Source organism: Manacus candei, unplaced genomic scaffold (assembly GCF_025592945.1).
Source record: "Manacus candei isolate 608988 ecotype Guabito, Panama unplaced genomic scaffold, ASM2559294v1 h1tg000008l, whole genome shotgun sequence".
In the NCBI taxonomy this organism is placed as follows: Eukaryota; Metazoa; Chordata; class Aves; order Passeriformes; family Pipridae; genus Manacus; species Manacus candei.
This window is the reverse complement of record NW_026138056.1, coordinates 29,990,676-30,018,528: the sequence shown is the minus strand read 5'-3', so window position 1 is coordinate 30,018,528 and position 27,853 is coordinate 29,990,676. Positions and strand designations below refer to the sequence as shown.

Here is a 27,853-nt window from a genome sequence, read left to right as displayed (position 1 = left end):
CCCGGAGCTCCGCCCCCGCGGGGTGGGCGGGGCAGGGCTGACGGCGGCGCGGCGGAGCGGGGCGCGCGCGCGGCGGCGGGAGCAGGTGAGCGCGGGCGCGTGCCAGGAGCGGCGGGGTGGGAGGCGCCGGCACCGGGAATGAGGGGAGCGGGGGCGGCTGCGGGAGCGGAGATGAACCTCACCGCCGCCCGTCCCACGCCAGGCAAGGACGGCTCTCGCCGTCTCCGCGCCGCGCCGGTGGCGCAGCTCCCGCAGCTCTCGCGCACCTGTGCGGAGGCGGCCGCGGGCGGTGGCACCGCCGGGTCCGAATGCGCTTGGGCGGGACGGCGAGGACAGCCTCCCCCGCTGCCCGGGGCGGGGCGGGGGTGAGGAGCGGCGCCTCACCAACTGCACCTCGGGGTGGTTCCTCCGGCGCCGCGCTGGGACCCGCCGATCCCCGCAGCCCCCGTGCGAAGGGACGGAGGGGTTCGCGGGGCCCCGCCGGTGCCGCGCGCTCGGCGGCCGCCCGGGAGTTACGTAAAGCGGTGGCGGCGCTGCCCGAGCGCGGCGGGGCCGGACTGGACTATCCTGGGCTGCACCGGCGGGGCTGGGGCGGTTCTCCCGTTTCGGAACCGTCCCGTCACGGAGGAGGCGGCGCATCCTGATGTGCAGGTTTTGGAGGCAGGGTACACTCAGTGGTTTCTAGTTCTGCCACAGACTCTTTGGAGCAGGAGTTCCCCACCTCCGTGTGTGCGTATGCGCGAGGTGTGATAAATAAGCCCCCCAGTTTCGAGTTCATAACCAGGTGAAAAATGTTGTCAGGTAACTTGGCTGAAGGCGGCACAAAATTATTATTATTATTAAAAAAAATCATTAAACCTAACTGAGCAAGTTGTTTCTCTGAATATTCCACTTGTTCTTCAGTGGACATTCCACAGTAGCACTTAAACCCTAAACATCAGAGGTCAGCTCGTCTGCGTTGTCCAAACAGAGGCGTAATATCTGTAACCAGATCACGAATAGTATTGCATAGCTAAAAGTCTTTTAAATCCAATTACAGCTGTTAAGTAAGGATTGCTTTGTTTCCAGTCTATTATCCTTGAATCGTGTGGCTTACATGTTTCTCTCTGAACATACAAACCATTAGCTTAAGAGGGTTTGGAATTGCGATAGCTGCAAGCTGGAGGCGAACCCTTTTTAAGTGGTTTTATTACAACCTCTTTGCTTCACCCGCAGAAAGGGAGGTGGCTGCTGTAAACACCGGGATAAGCTGGTGTCATGCTGCTCTGTAGCATGTGACGGCTTGGTTGCCGGGACTGTCCTATCCTGTTTCAGATCTCGCAGTCCAGTGCTTCCAGCAAATGTTCTATTCCTTCTGTTCCGTTCTTAACTTAGAGTTGGGAATCAAGCTAAACCGAATACAGCTTCTGAACAAGAAGCAAATTTCCTGCAAAAAGTAGAGTGAATATCCAGACAAGAAAGTGCAGTCTCTGGGTTGTCTCATAGGTGTCGTGAGCGATCTGTTTGCTCTGAAAGTTGGTGTGGTGCAATGATTCTACCAGTTCTGTGCAGTGACATGTGAGACCAGTCCACGGTGAAGCTTGGGGAGTAGCAGTGTACAGCTAAATCTTCCCTTCTTGCTGCACCAACATAAGCAAGGAGTGATGTGGTTTGTGTAAAAGGGTTTTTTTAAATGAAATTATTTACTGTTTCTTTTATTGCATGAATTGTCAGTAAACTATATTCGTAGAAAAGGCTTGATTCCTAAGATCATGACCCTCGTTTGACCATTGTATTTTTTTCTAATGTTCAGCTTTCATAAAGTGCAAATTAATGTGATTTTAAACCCTGTTGTAATTCATAGCATGTAAATATTTTACATATTTGGAAATTAGGATACTTCTGCAGTTCAAGATGGATTTACATACATATTTATGCATATATATGTATTTTTGAGTCTTTTAAGATCTAATGTAATGTTTTTGTATGTTTCTCTTTCTGCTGGTGGGGTTTTTTGTTTGTTTGGTTTGGGTTTTTGTTTGTTTTTGACAAAAAAAATCAAATTAAGTGACAGGGTGTGCCCTTTGCTCATTAGACCTGCCATTTCTGTTGCTCAGAGAATACTTTTCTGTGACACTGTAGTATCAGCCCCTTTTATTTATTTATGGGTGTGTTTAGTGTGTCAGATTGAGTAGAGAACCTCCTTTAGAAGAAAATAGGGTCATCATCACCATGTAATGTGCCCGTGATTTGGAGTGGCCTTGCCGAGTACAAAAGAAACTAAATTAGAAAACATACCCTGGGAGCAGGCTTAGTGCAGTCCAGCTGCTAATAAGCATTCAGGCAGTGGTACCAAATTACAGCTGGTCTGACATGAAAGCTGCTGAAGCACATTCAGTGTAGGTGTTCTTCTTAACACCAAGTATTTTATTCTCAGGTTAGTCTTTGTTATGTTGCATGCCACTATTATGTGCAGCTGTTCAGAAATGCATGTGCACTGAAGAGTAGTAAGTAAATCAGTTCAAGATAGTGAGTTTTTGACTGGCATTTCACTTTAAAGAAAGAAGTTGTTTTAGGAAACACACTTTTCACAAGTATTGTAACTGGTGAAAATGTCTGTGTAGGGTTTTGAAGGTTTTTTGTTTGTTTGTTTTTCTTATCATAAAGTGCTGAAAAGCATAAGTGTTTTTTTCTTCTCAAAATTCTGCAGACTACTAAGTGAACTTCAGCAGATTCTCTGAGATGGGGGCTTACTTTCCTCTCCTGGTTTGTAGTCATGCAGCACAAGATAATCACTTTTTACTTACAGATTCTTCGATTTGTTGCAATCTGGTTTCAGCTGGGTTCTTCTGTTTGTAGGGATTTAATATCACACATCCTAGTAACGTACCTGTATCAGACATTCTTTAAGGCATGTTCTCAATTCCTTACGCAGGTAGCATGGAAGAGTCACTGAAGTGGCAAGTGAAAACACCTTTTTCGGTGTTTCATTTAGATATTTATTTATTTATTTATTTAGAGAATATTGCTAGGGAAAATTTACCAGACGATACTTCATACCTTGATGTGTCTATTTGTATTAAAGAAAAATTATTGCAAAGTTTACTGTTCAGGGCAGAAAATAGATTTGCTTACTGAGATGCAGGTGGAAAAAGGAATTTAGATCTTGGTGTAGCTCCAGGAGAACATCTTGTCTCAGGAGCAGGTGTGACTTGTTTTCTCTCATACTGAGGGAGGCCGAAGCAGGTCAGCTGCCTGACACGTGGCTTCAGTCACACAGCCGAGCACAGGACCGTGCTGCAACAGAAGCTGCTGGATAGTCCAAAGCCTGTACCTGACCAGCAAAGTCAATCAGCAGGGGTTTATGACAGTGACGTTTCAGCTCCCTGAGATGCTGCTGAGCATCCAGCCTCATCCACAGTGAAGTAGAGGTGTTCTCGAGGAATAACTGCCAGTTTGACATTGTTCTTGCTGGTGAAGTTCCTTGAGCTTTCTAGCAGAGTGTGTGAGGACTTCCTTATACAGCTAAAAAGATGACTGAGATTATTTTTTCCTTCACTCAAGGAATTTGTTCAAGAGCATTTTTCAGTCTTGCTGATGCTGGTTCATTTAAAATTTATTTCCTTATTCATGTTCTCTAAGATTTATTTAGAGCAAGAGAACGAAAGCATCACTTTACCCTCACAGTTAGCAAACTCATTTGTTTTTTACTGCAGTAGATGATTGATAATATGATGTGAATCAGATTGACCATTTCCCGTTCCACAGCCTCCTGCAGCATCATGGTTGATTGGTATATTCCTGGGTGAAATGGTTGGTGGCTCAAATCTTGTTAGTCCAAAAAGGTGGCATTTAATTTGCATCTTGTTAGAGTTCTTATTTGGGTACTTTGCTAAAATGAGAAGTTTTTTGGCAGTTTGATACCGCTGTCTTAATTTTATTTTGCCTTTTTTTATGCATATACACACATGCACATAAAAGATTGGTTTGAAATGGTTTTGTTGAAGAAAAAAATATTAAATAATGTGTTTATCTTTTTTGCCTACACTTGCTTTTCCATTTTAATCTGCTGGAATGGAAAACTGGCTGTTGTTAAAACCCTGCTTCTGATGTGCATGCTTGTAAAACTTAATTGCTCCAATTCAAACTCCAGAAAGTATGCCCATTTAACATTGTGACAAATACCTGCAGCATTATATGCAATAGAGTTGTTTTGAAAAACATTGAAAACAGATCCATTATACTTCAGTGAATGTGTAATATGCAAATATGTTTTTCACCTAATTTGTTTACTGTCATGTCTTTTGATTCATGTCATGTATATTGTTGCATGTGTGTTTGGCTCACGTAGTCTGCTCGGAATGTCTTAAAGAAGCAATTCTGAGAAAACCTCTCGTGTTCTTAAAATTAAAGTCTCTAAAGCTACATCAGCTTCTTATATGCCCAAAAATTGCTGACACTTTGGGTAAAACAAAATAGTACTTAAACCATAAGGGACAAAAATATTTTTCTCTTTGTAATCTTGCTTTAACTTTTTGTCATTTTAATTTTAATAGTTGTGAAAGAGCTGTAAAGTTCCCTGTAAAATGGTAGAATATGATCTAAAAGCAGCATTTTATATGAAGCCTAATTCGTTGTGAAAATGTTTAGCCATCAATACTGCTATGTACCATCTCAAAGCTCATACAGATTTTTTCCAGATCGGTATCTTACTGTTGCTTTGACTTAGAAATGAGAGCAGTATTTTTCTGTCCTTCGCTGCAGGTACTGTTCCTGAAAAGAAGAGGAAACATGGCTTACACACTGAATGAAGCTTAAATTCCTGGACCAAAAACCGAGAGGTTTCTTCATGAAGGATGGCAACACCATATGTTCCTGTTCCTATTCCCATTGGAAGTTCATCATCCAGCTTTACAAACAGAAACCAAAGAAGTTCTTCTTTTGGGAGCATCTCGACAAGTTCGAGCTCCTCAAAAGGGCAGCTGGAGGACTGTACAATTGGTAGTTTTAAAAAGATGAGCGTGCCTGACCAGATTGGTTCTACGTCATCTGCGTGTAGCAGTCCACTTGTTAGGACTAAATTTACAGGTCTGGATCCATCCATAGAATATTGTACTCAGCCTGTAGAAGAAATAGAGCAGAATACAGATTCCAGGAGCTGGGAAGATCGACCGTCTACGCCTACTATACTGGGCTATGAGGTGATGGAGGAAAGGGCAAAATTCACTGTAAGTTTTTGGGTATAGCATAGTTCATCCTGTAACTCCAAGATAACAATTAAATGTACTTTGCATTTTCCTTTAGTAATTAATCCTGCAATTCAGGGATATTGGAGTGCTTTACTAGTTTAACAGCTTAGCTTCAAAGTACTGCCTGACAGGAAAATATCAATCCCATTACACAGGTGGAAAACTGGAACTCGGAAGCAGTCTTTCCTGTAATTGTGTATGTGGAATAGCAGAAACTCATTCTACTTCAGGTAAATTTCAGCTGGAAAAGTCAGGAATTCCTTGCAGTTACAATTCCTTGTGAAATTGAACTTGTAGGAGTTCTAGGTAGCTAAACATCTTAAATAAAATGTAGTTTTTTGTTTGAAATTAATGATAAGAAACCCTGATATTTCCCTTTTACAGTTATTAGTAGCTTAAAATATTTGCATTGAAGTGCAAACATGTAGGTTTCAACTTCTTGCCCTGCGGAGTTCTAGTAAGGGGAAGTCTGTTCTGCAGACAGGAGAGTGAGAAGTCACTTATGCCATATCTCATGCCAGAACACCAGCCTATCTAGTTTGTATTGATTTTTCTCAAAGTGTACTGTAGCTGGCAATTCATTTTTTTACATACCATAAATATATCAATGCATTTCTACATTTGTTTTTGTGGATGTGGTTGAAACATGCTTGTGGGACTGATGGAAGCTGTTTGTTACTGATTATTAATTACTTCAGATGACCAACATTAATCAGAAATAGGTAAGGAGAAGGAAATAGCAGACAAACTTCTTTTCCTTCCTGTTTTCTTTTATATTAGTGTGGAATCTGGTGCCTTTGTAACAGTTAAAATACTAATGAAGTCAAGTTCTCCTTGCAAAATATTAAATAATGCTGCTTTTTAAGTATTTGAGAATGATAGCCTGTCTTTTCCTAAGATTTTTGGTTTCTAATATGTTTATGCATGGTAGGATAACAGAAGAGCAGAATTTTTTTTCACATGTAGATTAAAAAATTCCTTTTAAAAGATAACCTTCAAAACTAAAACAATGATTAATATTGCTATATTGACAAAGATTAGACTGAAAATATCACAGAATCATTTAGGTTGGAAAAGACCTCCAAGATCAAGTCCAGCCTTTGATCACTGCCTTGACAACTAGACCATGGCCCTAAGTGCCATGTCCAGTAGTTTCTTGAACACCTCCAGGGATGGTGACTCCCACTATCTGGGCAGTCCATTCCAATGTTTAACAACCTTTTCCACGAAGGAATTCCTAACCTGATGTCCAACTGGAACCTCCCCTGGTGCAGCTTGAGGCTGTGTTCTCTCATCCTGTCACTCGTTGCCTGGGAGAAGAGGCCAAATCCCACCTGGCTACAACCTCCTTTCAGGTAGTTGTAGGGAGCAATAAGGTCTCCCCTGAGCCTCCTTTTCTCCAGGTTAAACACCCCCAGCTCCCTCAGCCTCTCCCTACAGGACTTGTGCTCCAGTCCCTTCACCAGCTCCATTGTCCTTCTCTGGATGCACTCCAGCACCTCCGTCTCTTCCTTGAAGAAGGAATAAGTCAAAAATATGCCAAGGCATATTCCAGTGTGCATGTAAGGTGTCCTTCAACTGTAGTTACAATGACAACTTTGACTCCTTATTTTATGTAGAAGGCCAGTTAATGGTACAAGTGAAACACTCTTCTATTGTTAAAATGCTTGGATGCATGAATTCACTTCTACTGTGTTTGTTTCTGAAAGCACATAATTAACTGTGTTTTCAGTTGGATGTTGAAAATAAGCTTGTTATTTTGCATTAAGGCCAGCAAGTATTTTGTCCTAGAAATTTGGATTGGTTTTGCAGTGCTAAATCAGTAAGATGGAAGACAGTGGAAGTTAAATTGAGATCACCTGTAAAAGAGAGGGGACTTAATTGCTGAATTTGTTTCTTTTACTGTTGGTAGCATCTCATAGTTTCCAAAAATATGAATCTGAACTACTTAAGCTGGATGATGTCCTAACTTCAAAAGTTAGATGTTAGTGCATGTTGGAGTACATGGCTGCTAAAGGTTATGTGAGAGAAAACCTAGGCTGAAAAACATCTCCTTATAAGCAGTTGGTCTCAAGTGAATTACCAGTCCTGGAATGTTCAATTAGCACTTTTTTTTCTTTCTTTTGAGCCAAGTAGAAATGATAATGAGATGCTGAATTGGCCAGAGATTAATACTAAATATTGGCATATTTTCATTGAATATTTTGTATTTGTGGAATAAGGCAATTCATGATTGACTGGAATTAATTGAATTTGTTGAATTCATTTGTAATTTCTTCCAGGATCTCATGTGAAGGAATTGAGAGTTGGGTTTTTAGATACTCCAGTTCTTGTTTATTAATTAGTAATTTTTAAAATAAATTTTAAAAAAAAGCCAACCATCTCATTTTCAGCTTGTAGGGGAAAGTCAAACATATTTTTGGAGACCATTAATTACAAGCTGATTGCACTCCTTATCACACTTCAGTTGACCATAATTTGTGAAGACTTTAAAAAAAAAAAAACAACTTGTCTAATGTTTACTTGGAAACCATTTAAAGTGAAGCTGAGACTAAATGAATTTTTTTTCATGTGTGCATTTTTAAGCAATACCTTTGCAGAACCTTTAGTAGAATAAAAGAATGTAATAGAATACTGATTAGCAAGTACTTCCACAAGAATATTCCAAAATTTCTTGTTCTGTGTTTTACTGTGTACTAGCGAAGAGTCTTCACAATTTTACATTTTTTTATTTGTTTTATTTATGAAAATTGTTTATAGTTTTAGTATGATCGGAAAGCTAAAATACTTGAACAAGCTTTTATACATAAAATGCAAGACAGAAGAATTACATTTTAATGCTGTCTTTGTAGGCACATCATACAGCTTGAGTTTTAAAAGCTAATAGCTTTTCCTCAGTCACAATCCATGACTTACAGAGATGATGTTACTTAGAAGTGAAGTTCTGTGTTTAAAACATAGATAAGTACTTGCTGAAAAATTGCTTTTAGTTTGCACCGTAGTTATCTGTAATTTCTGTAACTGTCTGCTACTTAATATATTATAGAATACAAAATTGCTAAAACCAATCTCACACATGTACAGAGGTTGGCAAGCAGAAGAGTTATTGTATGTTGGGACTGCAACAAGAAAAATACATTTATCAGCTAAGAAAACTGACTGTGAAAGTGTGACATACTGGAAAATATTTTACTATGTAACAGATTAGAAAATGTTTTAAATAGAACTTGGTTAAGTACCTGTAAGGGATTTCTTATCCTTACCATTCTAATATCTTTTTCTGTGTTGTATTTTATTTTTTTTTAACTAGAGACACGTAGACTGGGAATATTAACCCAGTACAATTGCAGAACCTTTCTTTCCTTACATTGGAGAAAGTAAGGTTTTGACATTAGACAACTGTTTAATGTTTTCTAGTTGAGGTTATGTTGTTAGATTCATTGTGTTCAGGCATTTGAGCATTAGTCCTCCTAAAAAGTAATTGTTTGATTTTTTTATTATTGTTTTGTTTATTTATCCATTTTCTTTTAAATAGGAGTATGGTAGTGCTGTGCTGTTGTCTTGCTAAATCTGATTCAAAGGATCCATGACTTCAGTTACGTGGTGCTAGTATAATCATTCTGATGCAGTTATCAGAATGAAGTCATATTTTGCTTGGAAAGACAAAAGCTAATTTTCAAGACAAATGCAACCAAAGGAGGATGTAATTTTGTTCTGCTTCACTTTTCCTTGTGAAGCGAGTCAGATGAGACCTTTGAAAACAATATCACAGTACCTTATTATTAACAGTCATCTTAAAAACAGATTGACCTCAAGGATCAATGAATAAAACTATAAGTTAGCAAAGGTTAAAGTAGATCAGTAAAACATACTTCCTCTACCTCTTTGATAGCTGAGACTTGTGTTTTGCTCGAGAATAAATATGGGTACAGTTTCACAGACCCTTTCTTATAGACAGAAATAGTTAAATGTATTTAGGAATTATAGTAGCTCCTTCCTTAAATTCTGAAATTAATTTATACTGTTTGTACTGATAACTAAGTTATTTGGGTTTCTTTTAATCTAATTAGGATTTTTTTTTATCCATCAGTTTGTTTCCTTAAGAGATAAAGGGTAATTTCAGCCTTCCAGACAATGCAGTGTGATATTCCTGTCTTTCCACACAGGTATACAAAATACTGGTAAAAAGAAGTCCAGAGGAAAATTGGGTAGTTTTCAGACGGTACACTGACTTCTCCAGGCTTAATGACAAGGTGGGAATTATACATCAATAAATTCTCAGCTGTCTTGCCTCACTGTTCTTTTATGTCTCATTTCTTTGTCTCTCACATTTTTGTCACTTCTTTTCTGTTCTTGATTGTTTTACTGCATATAAAACACATACTAATGCCTAGAAAATCATGATTCCTTATTTTTTCAAAGATACTTGAAATCACTACAGCTGATATAAAGAAGGTGTAACAGCTTCATCTGAAGCTTAGTGTGCTTCAGACTTTGTATTTATTCCTAGTCTATGTGGTAAAGGAAATTAACTCTTCAATATTTATCCCCCCTCATGGAAATAGAACTAGGGACTTGTATTCTCTTGCAGGAACGATCCAGTAATTATTCAGTCCATTTCTGTGTAACAAACTCTGCTTTTTTTCATGATAAACCTGAAGTTTCATGAAGTTCTTTGTATGTTGGTCAGTCTTCAGTTGCTTTCAGTGTCGTCAAAGCTAATTGCAAAATACTATATCAGAACTTTAAAGATGGAGATAAATGGGAATTCTCGGTCTGCAACTCAATGATTTTAGAACACTTGAAAGCAAAAAATTCTTGTCTGAAAAACACAAGTTTTTATTATGGGAAAAGTATTATAAATCATCAGAGACAGAAGTAAGGGAAAGAGGCAGTAAAATAAGAGATCCATTACTTGAGAGCAAACTATGGAAAGCAAATTGTGAATGTTACAGCAAAGACTGAAATAGTGTCTTTTGCTATAATATTAACAAAAATTTAATCTTAGTGGGTGTTGGAACATGCTGGAAGGAGAGGTTAGGAGCAAAGACTAGACTGCAGACATTTGGCTAGATGCTTAGGTTTTGTTTATACCACCTACTGGGCTGGAGAAGTATGAGAAGTACTTTGACCCCAAAGAACTGTGGGAAAAGAACTTTCTAAAGTTTGTTACTATGCTGGTAGAGATGTTGAAGAGATAATGAAATGACCAGTCTTAAGAACCAAAAAGTTAAACATTTTTCCCCAAGATTGCCTCATGTGAGGTGCATAATGTATCACATGATGATGATGTAGGAGTGAGACATGTAGAAAAGGAAGCAATCATGACCAGAATAACTTGTCTGACCCTCCTGCTGGGTCTGAGGAGTGTTCAAGAAAGAATGCCCCAGGAGTGTGCTGTTGAAAATTAGTCTGCTGACAGCAGCTGGCTTTCTCATACTCTTCATCCACAAAAGTAGTAGTCTGTGGGTAGGCATACTCTTTCCTTAGAAATAAATTACATGATCTGTGTGACCAGACAAGTGAAATTAACCATTATGCAGAAATCTGTGTGGTTGAAAAGCTTTCCCAGCAATGGTTATCTGCGGTCTTCTGTACAACTAACACAGGAACTCATTTTGTTATAATCTCTGGGTTCAGTCCTATTCAGTATTTTATCAACTTAAGAGCTGTTATGGAGCATAGAGGATACTTATATATGTGGGTTTTATGATTACTTGGTAATAGATGAAGGAACAGTGGATGACCAAAGATAAAAATATCAAGAGGAGTCTAATATCAAGATGAAATTCAGAAAGAGGAAAACATACACTTAAATAATTAAATGCAGAAAAAAGGAGCAAGGCTTTGAGGATAAACTATTCTGTAAATAAGAAACTGGTATTTATGGTGGGATATTTCAATATACGATACTTGTGATGTTTAAATGGCACCCTTCTCATGCTGTGAAATGGTACTTATATGAGTAAAGGTGATCCATTAACGCGGTTCTTCCTTGAAACTGTGTAGAGAGATTCTATCTGAAATGCAGTATCTGTAAAAACTTAATCTGCTGAAAGAGCTACCCGTTAGCATTTTCTGTGAGTCCATAAAGAGTGGTTAAATAGATAACACTTGTTGTCAAGGGTTAAATTTTGCTGAGCAAGGATCAGGACACTCACTGAAGAATTACACTGCAGCTTTGTAAACACTGAGTGCTAAACTGTTTTCAAGGCAGATTCTAAAATCCCTGGCACTGCAATGTTCATGTGAATATATTAGGTGTATGCAGTACATCTCTGACAAAAGTTGGCTTGATCCTGTATTCAGAAAAAAAGATTAAACAATTCTTGTGGCAGTTGGGATATCAGATTTTGTAAAACTAGTTTGCTTTTTCCTGCTGGTTGTAAATCTTCTTCCAAGATTTTTCTGTGTCAAGCATCCCTGCTAAGAAAAGGCTTCGAAAAACTGTTTTTTATGCAAGTGTTGATAGTTAAGCATATTAGAAAAATAATTGGCTTTTTTTGATAGGTTCATTGTTATATAGTTTTATGCTTCCATTCACTTGCATATTTCATTTCTGAATTAAAAAAAAATCTAGATATTTCTAATGTCAGTTATACCCCATTGCTACTTAAGTAACTCAGTACAATTTTACATGTTACTACTAGAGTTTGAGCTATACATGCATATTGAAATTTTAATATTCTGGTTGTACAAAGAGCTACTCTTCACTAGAAGTGTCGTCAGGCATGTGTTGTAATTTAGTCTGCTAGCCCCCCAAAAAAGACAAGTTGCAGAGTTGTAGATCTGTAATGGATTTTTATAGATAGATAGATAGATAGATAGATAGATAGTACTTATTGTCCCTGAGTACTTTAGAAGAAACACCACTGAAATGCTTACTCATCTGATACTGGACATTAAATAACAAAGCAAAGGTTTTCATTCCCATTTTTATCTGGTAAATTTGAGAGGTCATTGGATTGCATAAGGCAACACAGCAAGTGACAGAACTATGTCTGCAATTTATGCTGTAATTTGAATTGTACTTACGGTTGAGACTTACCTTCTGCTTGAACTTAGCAGAAGTCAGAAAGATCTCGTAATTCTGAGTGAAGTCAGTGCCTGTGTCAAAATGAGTATTTTGATGAGACTTTTTTCTTGATTTTTTTTTTTTTAATTGGGTTTCATTTCAATTTCAGCTAAAAGATATGTTTCCAGGCTTTCGGTTGGCCCTTCCACCAAAGCGCTGGTTCAAGGATAATTATAATCCTGACTTCTTGGAAGATCGACAGTTGGGACTGCAAGCATTTCTCCAGAACCTAGTAGCTCATAAAGATATTGCTAACTGGTATGTGATTAAACTTTGCTTTTGCATTTCTGTTTGGTTTTTTGGTTTTTTTTTTTTTCCAAACTGCTCTTATCAACTCCTAGACTCTAGCAGTGTGTCTTTGAGCAATGTGGTAAGGGATTTATTAGCATTCATTTTGTGCATTTCGTCATTATGTGAATTATTTAGCGTCCTTTCAAATTAATCCTATCTTAACATAAACAAAAGAGAAGAATTGCAGTATTTTGAATTGTACACGGATAACTAATAAAAGTTGTAATATTTAAAAAGTTAGACTAATCCCATATTACTCCTAAAACATTACTTCTCTGTGCTTAATGCAGAATTGATATATTGTTAATTTATACTGGGATTAAAAGTTATGCTTTCATAGTGGAAAGTACGTACACTGTTTGGAATCAGTTTTTAAAAGGTGTATTAAACTGCAGGTTTTTAACTTACGTGATACGCGATGGTAATAGGAGTACATCTGTAGATTGCTATACGGAAGTAAATTGAAAAGACAAATAAAAAATTTCCTAACAGTTTAAAAAACATAATGCGTTTAATCAACAAAGTGCAGGAGTCTCTTTGAACAGTATCTTCTTTCATACAAAGTGGGAAATTCTTCCAGAGCTGGAAGATGAATAGAGCATAATTCTGGCAAATGAAGTGTAAAATTATTTTAATACAGAACAGAATGAAATTTGAGTAAGCAGATTGCTAGAGGCAGAGCAGTTAGTTCTAAAAACTTTTTCCAGCAGCAGAAATAAAAAAGTTGAGGTTACCATACCAGAGGTTCTTTGAGGAATTAGTCTGAGGATGTATCATCATCTGAAACTTCATTCAAAACAAAGAATAAGGAATTTGCTAAAGCAAACAGCATTAGCTCAAGAATTTTAAAGGAACTAAAATGTAAAATTGCCAAGTTGGGGTGTGAGACCATATAATGCTTATATCTACTTTACTTTTTAGTAGAAGGGCTGTTACTGCTTTTGGCACATTTTTGTAAGGTGTTTGACTGCTGTGTCTGGAAACTAGAGATTCATATATAAGTCTGACTTTTGGTACTGCTTTTAATAAAAAAAACCCCAAAGTGGTTAGGAGGTGAATAAAAATAATACTTGAAAAAGCAATAATGTCTTTTGTAGAGGGACATCTAACAAGCAAGTACTTATGACAAGGCTCGTATAGAATGGTTAAAAGACAAGGGGAAAAGGATTGATGGAAATTTAGGAGTATTACATGTGGAAAGCTAGATCAGTTATGGACACCGATGTTCAGGAACGTCTTGAAATTATCTGAGATCATGAACTATTGTAGAAGGATCATGAGGCACTGAGTGACTAATACTAGTCTTCTTGTCTTGAAGGACAAAATGACAGCAAGTACATCCATGCAGATTTGTAAACTCTGTTTTTTACAACCTGGAAAATAACTATTGGTACTGATATCACTGGTTTTCTGAATCAGTTCAGTATTCAGCAATAGTCAAAAAGTTTCATTAAAATTGTTAGAGGAACTTAAAAGGGGAAAAAAGTTATTGCTATGGGAATCTGAATTGTACTTCCACGTAGTCCAATGGTAAAACACAGCATTCAGTTTCAAAAGAAGTGTCTGCTAGAGGTACAGAGAAAGCAAGCAACAACAGATGAAGCTACAGAAAAATTCCCTGCAAGAAGAGTTCTTTTCTCTTTAATCTGTTGTCTTGGGTAAGAGCTGGCTAAACAAGGCATATGAAATCATCAAAGGGGATAGGGAAGGTAAGTAAAGAATGTTAATATTTGGATGATTCATAGTCATCTTGCACTATGTCACACCGAGTGGTGAAGCTTTGTTATGAGATGTCAAAGACAAAGCTTAAATGGTTTCAAAAAGAAATTGAGATCAACCTGTGAGTTTCTGTGTCAGTGGCTATTAAATGTAATTATGTGGGTGAGGTATGCAGCCAAGAAGTTTAAGAACTTCCTTATTGTTAAATTACACAATGATAGGTATGCCAAAAAAAAAAGGAATGATTCTCTAATATTCCCTAAATGTCACTTCTGTTATGCTACTGGAGACAGACTAGTGGGTGGAATGGACTTTTAGTCTACTTAAAATAATCTGAAGGCTTTGTGCTTCATGTTGTTGCAGCTAGTTTGGTATTTCAACTAGCTTGCATATATCTTAATAATGGAACATTTTGGACAAAATACTCTGTCATGATTTAAGGCAAAAACTGAAACCATAACTTTTAGACTGCATTGCTCCTCTGATACAAAAGGGAAATAAAATGTTTCTGGAATCACTTTGTATTTTGGCTAATGAACAGATCGTTACCTGAAATGTGATTTTCGGAATTCTGATCTTGGCTGTGTAACACTCTGCATAAAGATGAAGTTTTTTAAGAAACTTTATAACCTATTGATACAGGTTATATTCTAATATAACCAGAGGAAGGTCTGAATTCCTCGAGAACTGATTATAACTAGTGAGGTTCGATCCACCTTAATATTTTTATCCACTTATCACAGAATAAAAGTTACTATTAATGGAAATTAATATTTGCACGTCACATGAGCAATGATGAGCATCTGACCATGCTTTCCCATTACAAGTTCACCATTTACTTCTACAGTTTTGCAAATAAGTCAAAGTGCTTGGGTCACACCAAAACCAAATGAGCCTTTTCTCTTTGTAGAGAAGTCTCTTTGTGCTTTATGTGCTTTATTATCGAGACATTGACAGTGGGAATTTTACCCTTCAGGGATAGGAGACCTCGTTTGGTTATACCTATTTTTTAATAAAACTAGATTCACAAAGTAATTTAAAGATAAGATGTAGGATGGTGTGAAGGGAACTAAATTTAGCACGTATTTCATGGATTTCTTCTCGTATTTTGCATTGTATTGAAGTTTCAGTGAAAGATCAAACTGAAATTCTCCTAGAGTTTAATGTGTTCAGGAAAGTTTCATATAACTCATGAAGTGGGAGAAAGAAGACCTTTCTGCTAAACTGAAATGTCATCTGGCTTTATAGAGATGGTACAGCTCTCCTGCCTCCACCCTGTGTAAGAGGCTTGGTCAGCTTTGAGTCAGGGATCCAATGTGCCACACTGCCCCTAATGCTGGCATTGCTGCCTCCCTGGAGAGGGATGTCAGCCAGCACACAAGTGAAGAAAGAAGCCATGTACAGGAAACTCTGCCACATGTGATACAAAAGATTTCTGTGATACTTTTAAGGCAGGATCTTCTGTTTGTTAAATGAAAGCAAAAGGTGTAACACATGGAGGGGGAAGCAGGGTCAGGGCAGACTGAGTAATGCTAGGCTGCAGTTAAATGTTTATGCCATCAGGTGCATATTTTAGGTAAAGAAACAATGTTTTTGTTGACCTGTGGCTTTAGGTTTCTTGACCTCCTTATGTAAAATAATGAATGTACAGCTTTCAATTTCAAGTAGTTTTGAAAACCGTAGAAGACACGGTTTTCTGCCAGCAGCCCCAGGGAAAGCAAAAAAGTTTGACATGATGTAAGTAGATGATATACGTGGATTAGATATTTTTTACATTTATTTTTCTGGATATTTTGATTTTCACTCACAAGCATTACTGTGTGTTATGCCATGTTAATGTTACCCTTTAATAACACAAGAAAATAACTGAATACATTTAAAATATGTTTGAGCTGCATATGTGAATAAGGATTAAGATGCTGAAGAAAAATGGTTAGCAGAAGTTTTTCCACATAATGAGTTCTGTATTGGGCAAATATGAGTTACATCGGCATCTTAATGGTTGAATTGTTCTTTTCATTAAAAAAAATGGACTTGAACATCATGTCAGAAAAGGGTCATCTCAAACATATTAAACTATTTGGAGAGGAGGGAAAAAAAAACAACCCTGCTCTTCACCTTGAAATGTATTTTATATGCCTGAATAACTTTCATTTCATTTCAAGTTATGTTTTCTGATCATTTCCCTGAGGAATTGTTGCCAGCTATCTATTTTTGTGCTAATTGGAGTGATAATCTTGGTTTAGGTGGCAGAATTTTTCATTATTTATTTGAGTACATGAGAGAAGCTCTTTTAATAGTACAGATTTAGGCTTATGGCTTGCACAGATCATGGACGGATAGTTGTAAAACATTTGTCACATAAATTAAGTAGGGAGAGGAATGATTATAGAAAAAAAAATTTCAGTTTGGTGTAAAGGCTGATGAGGTAAAAGTAGATACAAAGACAAGATTTCTCACCAACCTTTGGCCACCTGTATCTACACATATGCAATAAGCGTGTGAAAGCAGACTTAGAAAAATCGAACAACAAAATAAGCATTAAGTGTAGTTTAGATAAATATTTTTAAGAGCCTTTTTAGAACTAAAAGTGATGCTATAATCAATGATCAGTGTTTGAAGAAATTTCTCCTCATTTTGCTTGCCACACCTGAATCTGTTTGATTAGGTTGGTATCTGGGTGAAAGTTTCCTTTCTTGTGTTTGTACTTCATGTCTACCTCAAATGCAGAGAATGAGTGGAAGGCAGAAAATTACTGCCTTTTCTGCCTTCCACTCAGGAGGTGGGAGGAGGAGACAGGAAATTAAATTTAGATTCACATCTTCCATTTTTGTGTATTTGTTGCAGTAGGAGATGATTTAAAGTAGTGAGTGCAAGCACAGCATTGCTCATGTTACTGCTTGCTAATTAATTGTGAATACAGTGTTCTGATTGGAGGTTATTTGTAGAAGAATGAATATAATCAAGCAGGAAAATCTTAAAAAAGGTAACTGAAGGGACGTGTTTGGAGATGTTTGAGTTCTCTGAGAAGTAATCTGAACTTGGAAGGTAGAATGAGTAAGATGCTTGAAATACTCTGTAGTAAACCACAGGATTACACATACTTCCTTCTTCTGACTTTTGCAAAGCGATTCACAGAGGGGGATGACAGCTGTTACACAACTCTAAGTGGAATGCATTAGTTTAAAATGTATGTTTAGAGATGGCTGTGTAGCATATCCATGGCACGTTAACTTTGTCTCTTATTATTTTATAACTTATTCTTTATATAAAAATTATTTACTGTATGTATAAAAATATGTACTGTATATATAAAAGTTATATACTATGTATATGTCAATGGATTATGATCTTAGCAAAATGGATACAGGTGGACATGATTCAGTACTGATGTTTAGTTCCCCTGGTACTACCTGAAGGGATCTGCATATGGATATTAACAGCAAACTTTTTCATCCATCTTATAATATTTATTTTTCACCAGGGGCAAAATTTCATATATCTTCAATACGAAAGTGATAAACTTGTCAGTTGTCATGTAGTGACAAATTGTATTAAAATTTAAAAAAAAAACCATGAAAAATCATGTTCTAAAGTTGCTTACTCATCTTCATAAGTTACATTTTAAATACTCTTCCTGGTGAACACATACAACTGAGGCTTAATACTTTGTTAACATTATTTTGCGTACTTGGGGGTAAAATTTGAGGCTAGGTGTTTGTGTCCCTTAAAGAAATACTTCCGTTGTATGATCATATTTGTTGTTGCTGGTTTTGTACTTCAGTAATTCACTCTCTTTTATTTGGTAAAGCCTTGCAGTGAGAGAATTTCTTTGTCTGGATGATCCTCCGGGTCCTTTTGACAGTCTAGAAGAGAGCAGGGTAAGTGCTAATTAATAGGATAAAATCAGAACGCAAAAGGCAGTTGTTGTTAGAATATTGTAAGATCTGTTGCATGGTATGGAGTGAAACACTTCTGTTTCTGTTCTTTCACAAAAATCACAAAAGGTTGTCTTTATAAAACGGGTCCAGTCTGATTATTGGTGCACGCTGATCATCTTTGCTGTACTTCATCCCTGTCCCAAAATATATCATCTTCCTTTTTGTCTTTTATGAGCCGTGGATGGCGTTTGTTTTTTACGGCGACTGCAACTGCTTATGTAAGGGAACTACTGAATATAAGGAGAGATTTTATAAGTTTACATTCAGCACATTATTATAATGCTTATGCCTTGGACTTCAGGTCTTGCAGTGAAATGTTTCTTGCTATAAAATCAAAGAATAGTTTGGGTTGGAAGGAATTAAAGATCATCTAGTTCCAACACACCTGTCGTGGGAAGGGACACCTTCCCATGTAATGAATGTAATGAAAAGATTAATTCTGACCACTAAAAACAGTGTTCTTGCAGAAAATTAATTAGTGACATATTACTACACTACAAGTAGTGTAGTAAAACAGCAGCCTTGCAACATGCATATATGAACATGCTGAACAAATAATACTGTGTGCTGCAGCCTATTTTATTAGAAGTAAATTTCATTGGGATGCAGAGCTGTATCGAGTCTGCCTAGAACAGATGATGTTAGTTTTCTTGCTTTATAGAATAACTGTGTTTTAGAACTGTACATACATTGTTAGTCTTGTAGAAATTGTGAATGTTAATTGATGCTCCTTCAACTAAATTTATATTTACCAGTTTGTTTTGCCTGAAAGTAGGAGTGCCTTGGCTCTTGCTAGATTACTGTGTGCATGGGTTTTTTTACAAGCTCATATTTGATTTCCATACAATCACTTTTCATTGTTGCTATTTAAGCTGATGAAAATTTTTTAAAATTACCGTAATTATTTGTTCACATAATTAAAAAATCTAAGTGCCGCCTTCATTGAAATTTCGATAATGCCTGCTGTGGTGAAGTCTCAGTGTTACTCCCCCACCACAGAAATTTAATCAAACCATTAAAATAGCTGTATTCTGTTAAGTTGTTAGAGACAATTCTTAAAATTCTGCTCTCCAAGGGACACTCCACCTTATTACAGAGTGATTGAGGTTGAAAGAGACCTCTTGAGATTGTCTAGTCCAACCCTCCTGCTCAAGTAAGGTCAGCTACTGCAGGTTGCCCAGGACCATGTCCAGTCAGGTTTTCAGTATTCTACAGAGGAGACTTCACAAGCTCTCTGTGTAACCTCTTCCAGTTTTGGATCACCATCACAGTAAAGAAGTGTTTTCAGGTGTTCAGATTGAATTTCCTGGGGTTTAATTTGTGCTCATTCTCTTGTCCTGTCAGTGGGCACCACTGAAAAGTACCTCTCTCCCTCTTCTTCAGTCCCTCTCATCAGGTATTTATACCCATCGATAAGATCACTCCAAGCTTTCTCTTCTCCAGACTAAAGTCTCTCAGCTTTTTCTTCCTTTTATCACATGAAAGATGCTCAAGTCCATTATCTTTTATTATGACATTTGAATCATGGGACCTGGGGTTCTGGTGGACAACAGGCCAGCTCCCTTAGCACCCACAGGTGCATCTATCAGGCCCCATGGACTTACATGCATGTACAAGCTGTTTGAGTGCTCCCTGACCTGGTCCCTTCTCCACTGAGGGTAAATTTGTCATGCCCTTCCTTGTCTTTTCCTCTGGCTGCAGAGGTCTGGAATTACTGAAGGCTGATCTTTGCCAGTCAAGACAACAGGTCCATGGTTTCCCTAGTCTTCCTTTTGTTGATTATGTACTTGTTGAGTCCTTTCTTTTCTTTGCTAGATTCAACTCCAGGTTGTCCTTCACTTTCTTAACCCTGTTCCTGTAAGATCAGAGAGCAGCCTTATATTCTTCCTGGGTCACCTCTCCATGCTTCCACCCCTAGTACACTTGGTTGTTATCTGTCAGTTCAGTTAGGAGTTACTTGCTCATCCATACAGGCCTCCTGCAATCTTTGCTTGATTTCATACTTGTTGAGCTCTACCTGCTGACCCAGAAGGTGGTGATCCTTAAATATCAACCAGCTCTCCTGGACTGTTCTTCTCTCCAAGGTAGTTTCCCATGGATGCTTTCTTCCAAGCAGGTTTCTGAAGAGATTGAAGTCTGTTCAGCCTAAAATCCATAGTCATGGTCATGCTTTTTGGCTTGTGGCTGCTAGGAGCCTGAACTCCTACCAAATACCAAAAGTATCTTATATCCATCCCTTGCAGGTTGTTGCTTTGCTTTTCCTAAACTGCCTAACTACAGGAAAAGCACTAAGGTTCACATATGTATTCCTGGAGTTCATTTTTAAAGGTAGCTCAAAAATTATGTCTGTTTTGCCTTACTATTTTCATACAAAGCATTGCCAGGAAAAAAATCTTCTATTACTGTTTTCCTGATAATGGAAATATGGATGTCTTCTATTTGGTTTACGTCTGTTCTACTATTCCAGTTCCATAAGGACTTGCCAAAACATATTTATATTTTTAGGGGGAAGGATACAGGTACATCTTCCATTACAAGCTAACTAGACCTTACAGGACTTTAATCAGAGAAAAGTAGACAAAATATTCACTAAACCAATCTTTTTTGTCATGTCCTTGGTAGCTGTTTGCACAGATCCTTTCCCAGCCATCTGTATTTCATGATCCACTGAAGAAGGAAGCAAAGCTGTCTTCCAGCTGGCTTAGTTCTGTTGCCCTTTCAGAGCTATAGGGAAAATTGGTCCAACCTGGGTGTTAGAACTGTCCCAGACTCCAGGTTTCCAGCTACTAAAAGAGCAAGATATCTCATTACACACCATTCTCTTTCTCAGTTTTGGTTCACCTTTCTGCTATTACAGCCTCCTTCAGAATATGTTGATGTTTTCTTACTCATTGAGAACAGTGACTTCCTTTCCTCGGGCAGCTGATATCCAGACTGCAGTAGAGATGAGTTTTTCCAAAAGGCTTTGTCAGTTCTCATGCAGAGCAGTGAAACAGTCTACAACACTTATGCAATATTTTTAGCTATTTTGGGAATAGGGAAATTTCCATGCACATAAATATAAAGGTAGAAATAATATAACTTCATTATATTCTTAAATAATGGCCAGTTTTGAGCTAGGGGCCAGCAACACCAAATATTTTAATAAAATACAGTCAAATTTACTTGATTGACTTGGATGAAACAGGATGACTGCTTAACTGGAGTGATAGCTAAAGCAATCACTACAAATGCTGTGTGAAGAGTGAATTGCATGCCACATGTTCTTGGCTCTAGTAGACATGAATAAAACTATGATTTAACTGATGACTGGTCTTCAGTGTCTGTCAAAAAAGATAAATTTCCTATCTGAGTCAATAAAATAAATTAAAATTCAATGAAAAAAATATGGTTATTGGATTGAAAAACTTAACGTTTTAGGGATGATGAATCTGCTTCAGTTAAAGCCAAGGACAGTATCTTCTTGATGTTTGTAGCCTGTTTTAAAACTTAAGAAAAACAGTGTCTTAACAGCATTGTTCTTAACTGAGCTCGTATAAAACGTTTACAGTCGTCCGACTCTGAATTAGTGGTTAATTGCTGGTAATGTTAACCCAAGAAAGCCCACATGGGATTCTTACTTATTGAGAACATGTAAATTATTAAATCAGAATTGCATGGTACTGCTGCAGGACTTGTGCTTTCCAGTAATAGATGAGCAGGCTCTGTGCCAAGGCTTCTGTCACTTCCTGCATTCATTGGATGGTGCATGAGACACTGGCTCATCACATTAAGTTTTGAGATTGCTCATTGTCAAATCCATCAGAGTGTACTATAAATACATGTCATGCTCAGCAGAGGAGCATGGCATATTTGTCATGGCTGAGTAGCTGGTGTTCACAGCATTCCATTAAACTTCTTCAAAATGTTTTTGTATTGGTCTTCTGTCATAGTTCCATAGTTGTAACAGGTGTTTGGTACAGAACTGTACGGCTTTGTCTTTATCTCAATCCGAATATTCTTTGCATTGTGGGAATAATTAGATACTTTTAAATCGATTTCCAAGTCATGTGGAAGCAAAGCTTTGTGAGGAGAAAAGGGAGCAGGGAGTTCAGCTTATGTTCTGTATAGGAAAGAAGGTTCAAAATCAGGCACTACTTTTCTAAAGTTTCTCTTTAGAGTTTTGTGAGACAAACAAATGATGTGATAAACTAATTGCATTGCAGCTTAGTATACTAAATTCACAATTCAAAACAAAGCAGCATTATTTTATTAAGGACAGAACTTTTTTTAAAATTTACATGACTTTTTATGTAATCAGCCTGAAGAAAAGCAGCTATAATTCTATTGCAGATTGATATTTCTAAAAGAAAAATCAATAAAGGCAGTACACTGAAGTAAAATTGAAGATGCTCTTAAATTTGTCTTTTAGGCTTTCTGTGAAACTCTAGAGGAAACAAATTACCGCCTACAAAAAGAACTGCTTGAAAAACAAAGGGAAGTTGAATCGCTGAAGAAATTGCTGAGTGAAAAGCAACTTCATATAGATGCTGTTGAAAGAAGAATTAGGTATGTAGAAATTTTATGGGGTTTAGGAGTTTATCTCCATAAAAGTACCTTATCTAGTCACAAGTACCAGCTTTAGATACAGTCTTGGAAAACATTTTCCACACATAACCACACAAAGCAATATTTTCAGTAAGCTCTTTCTCATATGCTGGCTAAAAGTTATTTAGTACAAATGACTGAGAAACTTGTCCCATCTTTTCCCTCTAAAGTAACTTTGATTGTTTCCTAATCCTTTAAGTTTGCTTTTGAAATGTTGGAAACATGAAATGCCCTGCTAGAGATGAGAGGAGGGGGAAAATTGCTTTGAGTTATAAAAATCTACCTGTACTCAAAGCTTTGACAGAACATAGTGATCAGGCAATTATATGTCTAATAATGTCTTTAACTTTGTTCTGAATTGCCAGAAATGATGCTGAAGATACTTAAATAACACTGGAGATTGTCTATTTAAACCCAAGGAAAAAATAGTGGAGTCTTATGGTGCCCGTCTGCTAAATTTTGTAGCAGTGGCAGGGGAATTGATATGCTATTCAGTGTCCCATTAGAGCTGCTGAGTCAGTCATTGCAGCATTTTCTTAGCAAAAGAGTAAATTCCCATGGTCCCACTAGCAGTTTGTAGAATCACAGAATGATTTGGGTTGGAAGGTACCCTAAAGACCATCTACTTCCAACCCCTCTGCCGTGGGCACAGATGCCACCCACTAGACCAAGTTGCTGAGAGCCCCATCCAACCTGGCCTTGAACACTTTCAGGGATGGAGCATCCACAGCTGGTCTGGGCAGCCTTTTCCAGTTAGTGCCTTACTACCCTCACAGGAAATAATTTCTTCCTAATAGTAGAGAATTTCTTCCTGATAATGAGATTGGGTGAAAAAACATCCCCTGGGTGTGTGTGTATGACCAGAGACACTGACAGAACTAAAAAAAAAATTATTTTCAAAATAAATTTTATTTTACTTACTGCCTGAGTTGTTGAGTCTGGCATATCCAGATTGACTGACAAACCACACCTTGTACGTTTCAAGTGAACTATAATGGGAAAAGATTTAAGTGGAATTGTTGTGGCTTACTGAAAATTCTGATCAGAATACCATATTTAGTTTGTCACTTATTCCTGAAGGCAAGTAATTACATTTGAAAGATGCTTTTCCTGTTTGATGAGAGAGATATGGTGTGCTGCTGGCTTAAATAGAGAAATAGTCAATAAAAATTAAATAACTTGCATTTTGCTAAAATGTAATGATAAGAAATTCTGTATGGCTAAAGATAAGAAGGCATGGATAGCAAAAAGGGATTTTATTTTTTAGTGCTTTCCCTGAAGATAGATAGATAGATTATGTTTTTTAAATACACAAACACCCTGCCAGTTTCCCAGATGTATAAAATTACTGAAAATCAGCCAAGTAGTGTCTGAAGTCTTGATGGAAAATAACTTCTGTGATCTATAGTTGTAAAAATTACCAAGAAGACTCACGATCTTGTTAAAGAACTTCAGCTTGTCTGTCTGATGGAGAAATGAACCCAAAAGAAATAAGACTCTGAGATCAGCTCAGTTGGTCAGACCATGGTGCTAATAATGCCAAGGTTGTGGTCTCGATCCCTATATGGGCCATTAATTTAAGACTTAGACTCAGTGATCCTTGTAGGTCCCTTCCAACTCAGAATATTCTGTGATTCTGTGAAATGTGTCTGTCTTTGGCCTTGTTGAAGTGGAATTTCTATCTGATGGCCCAGCAAGAATAAAGCATCTTATGCCTACACACTCTAAAGGCCAAGTACCTAAAATGCGCATGAGGTAGAAGGAGAAGACAGCTGACAAGACATGAGACTTGTAGGCCTTTATATATTGCTGGCTTTGGCCAATAGTAATGTTAAAGAATACTGCTGAGGTATTACTTAAAATGCATGCATTAAAATAAAACAATAGAAGCAGTAGGTAGAGTAATTTAAAAAGGGGATGACATATAGTAGTATCGCTTTCAACACAAAATGGGTCACAAGCTTTTATTTCCAATTCAAGTCACAGCTTTCAGTTCTAAATTGGTATATGTTTTCCACACACAGCAGTGCTTTGGAAGAAAGGATTTCCTTGGTCAATTTACATGACTTTATTCCCATTTATATACAGGCTAGTTGGACTGTTATCTTGTGTTGCTGTTAAGAAAAAATTATTACCTGTCTTTTTATCATTAATGGGAAAACGTATTGTTCTGAAACGTAATATCTGACTTTGTAAAGTTACAGTGAGAAACTTGGAAAACTATTGAAGAAATCTTTTTATCATCCTGCCTGTCTTCCTTCTGACTACATTTTGGTTATAATCCCCTTCTGACATTTAGGCAAGATGTGTGTGGCTTAGATCTTCTGCTTGTGATTTTTTACCTAAAGTCATGCACACTCCTCTACAACTTGAATTTTGTAAAGCTATGAAACTGTGATGCAACCAGAGAACCACAGAATGGCCTGGGTTGGAAAGGACCTTAAAGATCATCTTGTTCCAACCCCCTAGCCATTGGCAGGGACACCTTTCACTAGACCAGGTTGCCTAGAGCCCCATCCAACCTGGCCTTGAACATTTCCAGGAATGGGCATCCACCACTTCTGTGGGCAACCTGTTCCAGTGCCTCACCACCCTCACAGTAAAGAATTTCTTCCTAATATCTAATCTAAACCTACTCTCCTTCAGTTTAAACCATTCCCCCTTGTACTGTCACTACATGCTTTTGTAAATAGTCTCTCTTCATCTTGTAGGCTCCCTTCAGATACTCAAAGGCTACAATTAGGTCACCATGAAGCCTTTTCTAGGTTGAACAATTCCAGTTCTCTCAGCCTTTTCTCGTAGGAGAGGTGCTCCATCCCTCTAATTGTCTTGGTAGCCCAGAGATTCAGAGGACTGAGTTTAGTTCAGGAATAAGCAGCTGGAGCAAATAAACTGTTTAAATAGCTACCCAGCACAGACCCTACCTATTTGAACTAATAAAAGAAATGGAGCATGTAGGAGTGAGATCGAGAGGTTCCCAGAAACTGCAAAGGTTAAAATGAAACAAACAGTTCTTCAGTGATGAATGTTTGCTCTATGGATTGGTGGTACTCTGTTCTTATCTGTTGTAGGGATTTATCTTTAGGAAAAATGACTCGTCAAATGTCAGGAGAAGAAAGTGAGTGCAGTGGTGAGGTGGAGTCTTCTGCAGTAGAAGCAGACCAGGGTACCCTGGGTGAGGACAGCTGGTAAATACTATTATTTTACTTATATTTTAGTTATTCTTAAAGTACATTTTTTAAAATGTTTGGTCTTGCATAAATTCTGCACAGCTGAGGAATTCAGCATTTTATTGCACACCTCTGCTGCATAAAGGCCCTTAGGATAGATAATTTTAGATCTGGAATATGATAAATTAAAAAAGCGTTGTAAATGTTTTGTGGATTGTCTGCATAAAATGACTATGGAGAATCATACTAGTTCCCATTTGACAAAGCCTATTGATCTGTCATTTCAGCTCAGACAAAGAGAACCATGAGCCATGCTGGAGTGGCTCTTTGGCTGGAAATCCTGTCCCAGAAATTGAGGTTGCTGAAGTAGCATATACTCCAGATGAAGAATAGATGAGCAGCAGCTGCTGTTACAGGTTCATGTTTGGGATGTATCTGTGGGTAGCAGCTTAGAGTAGCTGTGAAGAATTTACAGCAAAGAGCAAGAATGCACAATTGAATGTTTACATAAATCCTTACAAATTATTAATGTAAGAAATATACCCAGTGCTGCTTTGATTTCAGTTTTTATCTAGCCTTTATATATTTAATAAATCGAAGTCTAATAAGGGCTAAAATCAGGTGAAGTTTAGGTAGTGTACATACACAATTTGGCTCACTTTCCTAGCGGAATGACAAGTTCCACACTAAATCACTGAACACATCTAAATCACTGAACACATCTAACTCCCATGTCATATGTTGCCACTGTTGTGACACGTTTGATGTGTTCATGTGTTTGGTATTTGTGTTTTCATATTCTTATAGCCATAAATTAATGCTTGTTGAAGTAAAAACGGACTCATCTCTGTGTAAGAATGGAGAATGTGTTGGTTTTAAATTCTGAAGTTGAAGAATGTTTCCCTGGAAATTTTAATGCAATGCAATAGGAAAACTTCCAGTACCAAGAGAGGAGTACTTCCGAAATGGGATTATAGTTGGACATTTTAAAACTGGTCATTTTTGCTGAAGGAACTAATATGAGACCCCCAAAACACTGTGTATTTTCATCCCAAAATAGCATGCTGTAATACTTTTTGTTCAGTAATGCTGCTTTGAAAACCTGGGATACCTTTGCTATATACCCATGTAACAATAAAATCGGTAAGTTTGCCTTTTACTCAGAACACTACCTCTTACCACATTGCTTATGCATTTATGTTTGTTTAAAAATATTCAAGATTATATGGAGGTTATTGAAAGACTTGTAAAGAAGCCATATTTTTTTCCTGCACAGTTCATAACTAGATTGAATCTAGTTGCAGCGTATTTTTGTTTCAACATATTTTACACATGGGGATGTTGGTACCTATGTTGTATAGCCTATTTTTCAAAATGTATTAGGACAGGAGATGCACTTTATAATTAAGACTCCATTGTGCCAAGTTCAGTTGGCTAATTGGTTGAGAAAGGGGAGTTGCAGGGAGAGGATTATGTAGTGCCTTTTTGTATTTTACTTGTTCATTACTGCAGAATTTTGTTACAGTGCTCTTGGTCAGTTCTGTGGAGTCTTTGATACAGCTTGTTTCTGTTCACTTATTTACTGAAAGTGCCTTGTTTTATTCTACTTTTCCAATAGGAAGAATGCTGGTTTGTTTTAATTTTTTTTCCCTATACCACCCACATCGTTGTTTAATGTTGTCAATATGCAGTGTCTTTGTGCTGGAGTTTTCAAAGGGAGCTTTGTACTTCAGACTGTGTGTACAATGACCTTTATGCAGAACTGTATCAACCTTCCTGGTGAAATAAAACTATGGACAAAACACCTGTCTTCTTTTTTCCATTGTAGAAAAGACCAAAACA

At 37.5% G+C, this 27,853-nt stretch overlaps 1 protein-coding gene across 2 annotated transcripts; it reads left to right on the top strand.

The window, feature by feature from the left end:
• On the top strand, positions 1 to 27,813 carry SNX16 (sorting nexin 16). Of its 2 annotated transcripts, XM_051770540.1 has the most exons (8): positions 1 to 85; positions 4,744 to 5,207; positions 9,395 to 9,481; positions 12,413 to 12,561; positions 18,125 to 18,194; positions 22,666 to 22,802; positions 25,913 to 26,029; positions 26,299 to 27,813. In XM_051770540.1, exons 2-8 carry the CDS (start codon positions 4,836 to 4,838, stop codon positions 26,402 to 26,404), a joined length of 1,038 nt encoding a protein of 345 aa, XP_051626500.1. In that variant the 5' UTR covers positions 1 to 85; positions 4,744 to 4,835; the 3' UTR covers positions 26,405 to 27,813. The 2 variants fall into 2 exon arrangements, with proteins under 2 accessions (XP_051626500.1, XP_051626508.1); XM_051770548.1 differs by lacking the exons at positions 1 to 85; positions 25,913 to 26,029.
• Positions 27,814 to 27,853: the final 40 nt, after the last annotated feature.

What these genes read in the sequence shown, in the direction of transcription:
- SNX16 (XM_051770540.1), top strand. Translation starts at nt 4,836, where the DNA reads ATGGCAACACCATATGTTCCTGTTCCTATTCCCATTGGAAGTTCATCA. An exon ending in AGGAAAGGGCAAAATTCACT is followed by an intron (nt 5,208 to 9,394) that starts GTAAGTTTTTGG and finishes CTTTCCACACAG; the next exon opens with GTATACAAAATACTGGTAAA. An exon ending in TCTCCAGGCTTAATGACAAG is followed by an intron (nt 9,482 to 12,412) that starts GTGGGAATTATA and finishes TTTCAATTTCAG; the next exon opens with CTAAAAGATATGTTTCCAGG.